Source organism: Myxine glutinosa, chromosome 5 (assembly GCF_964187855.1).
Source record: "Myxine glutinosa chromosome 5, kmMyxGlut1.1, whole genome shotgun sequence".
NCBI lineage: Eukaryota > Metazoa > Chordata > Myxini > Myxiniformes > Myxinidae > Myxine > Myxine glutinosa.
Window position 1 is genome coordinate 61,810,239 of NC_136265.1, and position 8,564 is coordinate 61,818,802.

The window sequence follows — 8,564 nt, forward strand, 5'->3', positions numbered from 1 at the left end:
CTTTTTCCTCTGAAACTACACTCACTATTTCGATGAAACTTGACCACAACCTTCATCACACGTGATGTACCGAAGTTTGTTCACGGCACGAAGAAAATCTGCCCTTTTGGGGGTCTACGGGGGGTTGCCCCCCAAAATAGGTATTTGCTTTCTCCTCAGAAACGACACAAGCAATTCTGATGAAGCTTGACCACAACCTTAATCACTCGTGTTGTACCAAAGTTTGTTCCTGGCCTTCAAAAAAAAAATCGGGGTCTAAGGTGGTCTATGGGGGGTGGGTGGTTTGCCCCCCAAAATAGGTATTTGCTTTTTTATCAGAACCTCCATGCACAATTTCGATGAAACTTCACCACAACCTTCATCATCCGTGATGTACCAATGTTTGTTCAAGGCATTGGAAAAATGGCGGTCTGAGGAGGTACACGGGGTTGGACGGGGAGGGGGATTGCCCCCCAAAGTCGGTATTTGTTTTTGTTTGTTTGTTTAAAGTCTCATGATTATGTTAGTATGATTGTAAATGCTGCCCTGTCTTCGAGCAACCATTGAAATAGGTTTGAAATACCTTTAGTTAGTGCAGTATGCTGTTTATTCTACCAGGTGAGCACCAGGGGTATTGCCCCTATTTTTCATTTTGTGAGTGACCATGTCGAGATGGGAACCAAGACAACAAGTATTTGGCTGTTTTCACCTCATCTATCCATGGCTATCTCTCAATTGTGTACAAGTCATCATTTCTGAACAAGTGTGTGAATGCTGGGTCTGTGCTTCCAACTACGTGTTCTTTTTTAAAAGAAAGATCAGAAAACGATTCAAAATTCCAATTATTTGGATGGTAACGGCATCTTCGTAATATCGAATCAGGAGAACAGGAAAAGGTAGTGTGGACGGAGTCAGAAGAGCAGGGAAACGAGGAGTGTGGATGGAGTCAGGAGGGCAGGGAAAGGTAGAGTGTGGATGGTGTCGGGAGGGCAGGGAAAGGTGGAGTGTGGATAGATTCAGACAACAGAGAACAGAGAAAAGTGGAGTGTGGATAGAGTCACAGAAAAGTGAAAGGTTGGGAAGAAATCTGAGTAAAGGGTGCAAAATGTAAACCCCTTGTAAAACTAGTTAATGTTGTTCAAGTGAAACAAACAAACCCAATGTTTTTTTAAATTTTTTAAAAACTAAACCCATTTAAATTCTCACGTACATTCCCATAATGATAGGTTTAGTCCACAGTCATTTTCCTTGAAATTGGCATCGATTGCATAATCATGTTGCACAAAATGTTACATCATGGTCGAACACGGCATCAGTGAGGCCACAGGCACATTACATAATAAAACGAGGATAAAATGATGGAATTATGAGGAGACTATCAGTTCCATCTTGCCTGTAATACAGGAATTAGAGCTGATCATAGAACGAACCCCCAGATGGGATTGAGAGCTGATCACACAACGAAACCCCAGACTGGAATGAGAGCTGATCACACAACGAAACCCCAGATGGGAATGAGAGCTGATCATACAACGAAACCCCCAGACGGGAATGAGAGCTGATCACACAACGAAACCCCAGACTGGAATGAGAGCTGATCACACAACGAAACCCCAGACTGGAATGAGAGCTGATCACACAACGAAACCACAGATGGGAATGAGAGCTGATCATACAACGAAACCCCCAGATGGGATTGAGAGCTGATCACACAACGAAACCCCAGACTGGAATGAGAGCTGATCACACAACGAAACCCCAGATGGGAATGAGAGCTGATCATACAACGAAACCCCCAGACGGGAATGAGAGCTGATCACACAACGAAACCCCAGACTGGAATGAGAGCTGATCACACAACGAAACCCCAGACTGGAATGAGAGCTGATCACACAACGAAACCCCAGACTGGAATGAGAGCTGATCACACAACGAAACCCCAGACTGGAATGAGAGCTGATCACACAACGAAACCCCAGACTGGAATGAGAGCTGATCACACAACAAAATCCCAGACTGGAATGAGAGCTGATCACACAATGAAACCCCAGATGGGAATTAGAGCTGATCATACAACGAAACCCCAGACTGGAATGAGAGCTGATCACACAACGAAACCCCAGATGGGAATGAGAGCTGATCATAAAACGAAACCCCAGACTGGAATGAGAGCTGATCACACAACGAACCCCTGGATGGGAATGAGAGCTGATCATACAACGAAGCCCCAGACTGGAATGAGAGCTGATCATACAACGAAACCCCAGACTGGAATGAGAGCTGATCATACAACGAAACCCCAGACTGGAATGAGAGCTGATCATACAACGAAACCCCAGACTGGAATGAGAGCTGATCATACAACGAAACCACAGACTGGAATGAGAGCTGATCATACAACAAAACCCCAGACTGGAATGAGAGCTGATCATACAACAAAACCCCAGACTGGAATGAGAGCTGATCATACAACGCACCCTCAGACAACAGGTGGAGTTAATTACACAACAAACTCCAAGCATCGTACCCAGGGAGCCAGTGTTCATTGGTCTACTTTCAGGAATTTAGGAATGTACCGTGGGATCATCAACGTGTACAAGGAACACCCAGCTTAATAAACCCAAACACAATGAGGGCATGCTGCGAGATGCAGTGCCCCACCCCACGTCAAAGTATCAGCCTTATTTCGTGGAGGCCGACCCCATCGGAAAGCGCAAACTCGAGCGTCTGAAGGTAAGCAACAGCAATGCATATCCCACCACTGTCAAGTTGAGAAGAGAAACCATGGGGCCGGTCGGCTAAGAGGAGAAAGCGAGAGGAAAAGAGAAATAAAACTGGCTTAAGGTGCGGGGACACAACATGGAAATATTAAACAAGAAATAAATACTTCATCAGCCGTGAATCCAAGCGGATACATTTCCCTCTGAATTGATGATCGGATTGGACGGCCATCCTGCGCTCACGTGCCGACGGGCAGGCAGCCACGCATCCTCGAGAGGTGTCCGTCGATCAAGCGGTGACGGGAGAGAAACATTTGATCGATTCAAAAACTGCCCTTTGAGTAATGACCTCACTCGCTTTGATCGTTACAGAAATGAAAAAAAAAGGAGAGAAGACAACGGAGTTTACTTCATAAACTCTTTTATAAACCAAAGTGTGATCCATGGTTAAAAAGGATTTTTTATAGCGAATCTCACAGCAGTGACTTCCATTACCACCTCTGACCTTATAAATATCTGGGCCCGTGCGGACCAGTGCAGGAATCATAGTTAGTTCTGGGAAATATGCAAAGACTCCAGCATATTCTCTATCATCTTCACAGATGATCGACCTTCCGTTTGCGTTCCAGACCCCATCTGCAAAACACAACGGGTTCTGATGAGCACGGTGCACACCGACCGGGCAATCTGACGGATGCACGGCCTCAGTTTTAAACACCGGACTCTCTTGTACGTTTATGACTCTCATCAATCTCCTCTCGCGGGTTCTCAACAGCAACCTGCTCTCTCCCTCTTTCTCTCTCGTTACTGCAAGTCCAAGCATCCCCACTCAGACCATGATCCCATCAGCAATCCTATACATCTGAGTACCATACTGAGCAGCGCGTTGCTACACGAGTATTCGTCCATGGCGTGCCATACACCTCGGAACTTTGTGGGCAATTCTACGGTTACTCACATTACATATACATATGTAGATGCATTAATGTAAAGTATTGTAATGTGAGTAACCATGGAATTGCCCATGTGTATTTCCAATTCCATTACCTCTCCCTTCGCGCATGCGTGCGGATCTGCTGCGCGACACAGGAAGATTTTATTTTATTCATTTTCCCGTCTCCGTGCATTTGCGACAAACTGACGAGGCGTACCTGTTACAAACTTTCACGTACACCTCATGACTTCTGGAGAAACAGGTCCATGGGATCGAGTGAGTGCACATGAGCGTCTCAGAATGTCCACCTATTCCACTTGTAAACAAATCACGTGCGGGACATGGACATGAGGCGGCATCATTCTGCACTCTTGTATGGACCATAAGGGCATCAGTAGGCAAATTAACAGCGCATGGGATTTGAATCCGTGATTCCTGCATCACGAGCTTGGTGATCGGATGGGAACAACATAAGGGGCAAAGTCTTGACCATACTGACCTCGTTTATTTTTATTTTTGAAGTTCGGCCTAAACTAGGCTGAAAGGCTACAAAGAAAAAGAAGAGGAAAAACTGGCAAAACCTTCACCTAGTCCTGAAACAAGGAAACCTCTTTGCAGGACCACTGTGCAGGAGGGGGTAACTAGGCCAGGTGGAAAAACAAGTTTTCATACCTCCATTAGGTGCTTTTAGGAGACAACATCTCCATACTGGATGGTCTTTGGCTCCCAAAGGGAGCTCATCCGCCCTTTGTCAGGTGTTGGTTTTAGTCCTGGCTGGGTGTCACAGTCACCCTCTCCAATAGCAAAGCCAGTGAGGGGTGTTGGTTTACTCACCGACAGCCCGACCATGCGGCAGGTAGCACCCGGTTACATGTCATCAGTGGCAGTCCCAAAAGACTGACTGTTCCCAAACGCCGATATTGGAATAGCGGAGCACTAGCTCAGTTAACTACCCCTCCCGCACCCTTCCTCCCACCTGGTATGCACGTGAGATCTGTGCAGCCGCCCACGTCGCATACTTCAGGTTCTCCTTCCTGCTTTTGGTGCCAGTCTTAGGGCTCGACGCCACATGGATAGAAGCCTAGGAAAGCAATTCCTAATGTGAAAATGTTGAACAAACCGTTTCACCAAGCATTTGTGTTTCACACAACTCCGTAAATCATACGAGATGTTGTCCATCAAAATATCTCATCAACACCCCATCTGAGAGTTTGTGCAATATTTCCTTTTTACCGAATATTTCCAATAATCCCAAATACAAAACCTCCGATGGTTCAGGTTTCAGGACGCCATCACTCAGAGATTCAGATTTCCTCAATTTGGATTTGGTTCAAGTTACACAAGAAAACAAAGAATCCAACCAAGTATGGACAACAAATGAAAAAATGGTGTCATTTTAAAGCATTGCTTTATCGATCAATTAAAGCGTTCATTAGAAATAATCATTAATTTAGTAGCTGTCCCACCTTGAATCGTACCAAACATTCCATGGAGGATCTGTCGTAGAGGGCCTCTCCCAAAGGAATTTCGAGCACTTTTACTCCCAAAGTGTCAAGATTAGCAAAACGAGATACCATTTTACAAAAGTACAAATCTGTCATATGGCAGACACCATTGGCCTCCGCAGATGAGGGATTCGCATATATATATATAAATATAATTTCAGTTCTCCAGCTTAATGAGCACACGTAACGACGTCACCGTCGTGTACGTACGCTCTGTCTGTCAAGCTCTCTGAAGAACCATCCGAAAGAGCATAATTTTGATCTTAGTTTAGATACTTCATAAGTGTATGATAAAAATTATGACTGTATCTGAACTAAGATCAAAATTATGCTCTGTCGGATGGTTCTTCGGAGAGCTTGACAGGCAGAGCGTATGTACATGATGGTGACGTCATTACGTGCGCTCATTAAGCTGGAGAACTGAAATTATATTTAGATTGGTTACTCCCGGCTGCACCCAGGCGATTCCATATAATGACTGGATACCAGAGATAATGTGCCGTGTGGCAGACGGTGCTTATCGCTCCCATTAAGGTACAGCGATAGCTGGATGGGATACCTTAATGGCGGTTCACCACTGATGGTATGAACAACAACAACAACAGGCATTTTAAGGCCATTTTCCCTGCAAGAGCGGGGGTTAGCCCGAACTGATGGTATGAAATCGTATAATAACTGATATGTATATGTATATGTACACAACGTAAAGGTGGGTCAGAACGTAAAGGAGGGTTTACCGTGGGAGTTGTTGTATGCAGATGATCTGGTGTTGATTGCAGAAAGTATGGATGGACTGAAGGAGAAGATGAACAAGTGGAAGGAATGTATGGAGACAAAAGGTCTGAAGGTGAATATCGGAAAAACGAAGGTGATGGCAAGTGTTAAAGCATGTGGTGAGGTGGAAAGAACTGGGAAGTGGCCTTGTGCTGTGTGCAGGAAGGGTGTCGGAGTAAATTCCATTCAACATACAATGTGCGCTGAGTGGGTTCATCAAAAATGTAGTGGTTTGAGAGGGTCATCAACCAGTGTGGCAGCTACATTCAAGTGTAAGGTGTGCACAGAGGGAGCTGCAGATGGAGGAAATGTTGAGTTGCATCTTGGAGATGGCGTGAAGGTGGAAGGTGTGAAAACATTTTGTTACCTTGGAGACATGCTGAATGGAGAAGGTGGATCGGACTCGGCAACGGTTGCTCAAGAGATGTGCATGGAAGAAGTTTCGGGAACTGAGTGGCGTGCTGACGAGGAGGGGAGTGTCATTGAAGCTGAAGGGAAAGGTGTATGCTGCATGTGTGAGAAGTGTTATGATTTATGAGAGTGAGACATGGGTAATGAACGTAGAGCAGCAACGAAGGCTGGAAAGGGTGGAAATGCGAATGGTTCAGTGGATGTGTGGAGTATCATTGAGAGAGAGGAAGACAAATGATGAATTGCGAAAGATGATGGGAATAGAGCCTGTGATGGATGCTGTGAAGAGAAACATGTTGAGATGGTTTGGTCATGTGTTGAGGAAAGATGAAAGTGACTGGTTGAAAAGAGTGATGGAAATGAATGTAGAAGGAAGTAGAGGACGAGACTGAGAAAGACTTGGCTAAAGATAGTCGAAGAAGAAATGCGGGCAAGGGGTTTAACAAGGGGAGATGCAGAAAATAGGGCAAAATGGAGAACATTGTCATGGGGACCGCAAGGCTAACCCCCGCTCTTGCAGAGAAAATGGCCTTAAAATGCCTGTTGTTGTTGTTGCATATATATATATATATATATATATATATATATATATATATATATATATATATACTGTATATATATATATATATATATATATATATATATGTATATATATGTATATATATATATATGTATATATATGTATATGTATATATATATATATATATATATATATGTACATGTTATGTATATGTATATGTATGTATATATATATATGTATATATATATACAGTGTGTACCCCGGTTTAGAATAGGTACACCATATCCCTGCGTGTTGTAAGAGGTGACTAAAAGGGTTGGCGTCAGGAAGGGCATCCAGCCATAAAAACATTGCCTCAAAAAGAGAACCATGACAATTACAACTACATATGGGCAGGGTACAGCCCGAAGTACCCCGTTGGGGACCCTCCTCCATCTCATCAAAACTCAAGGTGGGGAACCCGATCGAAGCAAGGGTGGAAATGACTCCATTTATGACGATGAAACGTCTGAAGCCCGACGTGGAGATCGGTTTCTGAGGTTTGGGACATGGAATGTAGGGACAATGACAGGGAGAGCAGGAGAAGTGGTGGAAGTATTGGTCAGAAGAAGAATGGACATACAGTCACGTGAAAAAGTAAGTACACCCCACGTAAAGTTTTGACTTTTCAACATACAGCTATTTGATCTTCATTTCAACAATATTGACAGATAAAGGTGATAAAATATAACAAATATCATGAAACATTTACATTTTGTAGTCCATTGTATAATTTAAATAAACAGAAATGCAAATTTCGCATGTGGAAAAAGTAAGTACACCCCTGCATTTATCACTACTTCATATACCTAAAATTAGAATCAGGTGCACCAGCTCAGGTGCAAATGATTAGAACATCGTAGAGAGAATCTTGGAGGAACCTGTCTTACGCAAGGCTAACCCCCGCTCTTGCAGGTAAAATGGCCTTAAGATTGTCATGGGGACATATGTTATATATATACATGGGGACATACATACACATACACAACAACAACAACAACATGCATTTTAAAGGCCATTTCCCTACTAGAGCGGGGGTTAGCCTTGCGGTCCCCATGACAATCTTCTCCATTTTGCCCTATTTTCTGCATCTCTCCTTGTTAACCCCTTGCCCGCATTTCTTCTTCGACCATCTTTAGCCAAGTCTTTCTCGGTCTTCCCCATCCTCTACTTCCTTCTACATTCATTTCCATCACTCTTCTCAACCAGTCACTTTCATCCTTCCTCAACACATGACCAAACCATCTCAACCTGTTCCTCTTCACAGCATCAATCACAGGCTCTATTCCATCATCTTTCGCAATTCATCATTTGTCTTCCTCTCTCTCAACGATACTCCGCACATCCGTCGAACCATTCGCATTTCCACCCTTTCCAACCTTCGTTTCTGCTCTACGTTCATTACCCATGTCTCGCTCCCATAAATCATAACACTTCTCACACATGCAGCATACACCTTTCCCTTCAGCTTCAACGACACTCCCCTCATCATCAGCACGCCACTCAGTTCCCGAAACTTCTTCCATGCACATCTCACTCGAGCAACCGTTGCCGAGTCTGATCCACCTTCTCCATTCAGCATGTCTCCGAGGTAGCAAAATGTTTTCACACCTTCCAGCTTCACGCCGTCTCCAAGATCCAACTCAGCATTTCCTCCATCTGCAGCTCCCTCTGTGCACACC

The 8,564-nt window shown here is 44.2% G+C and overlaps 1 protein-coding gene across 1 annotated transcript in view; it reads right to left on the reverse strand.

The window, feature by feature from the left end:
* Positions 1-3,103: 3,103 nt before the first annotated feature.
* Positions 3,104-8,564, reverse strand: part of EMC2 (ER membrane protein complex subunit 2) — a 32,714-nt gene continuing 27,253 nt past the window's right edge. The window contains exons 10-11 of the mRNA XM_068118125.2: positions 4,610-4,714; positions 3,104-3,335 (exon numbers count right to left, since the gene is read on the reverse strand). Of these exons, the coding sequence (XP_067974226.1) occupies positions 3,249-3,335; positions 4,610-4,714 (192 nt within the window). The 3' untranslated portion in view covers positions 3,104-3,248. The remainder of the gene's footprint in view (positions 3,336-4,609; positions 4,715-8,564) is intronic.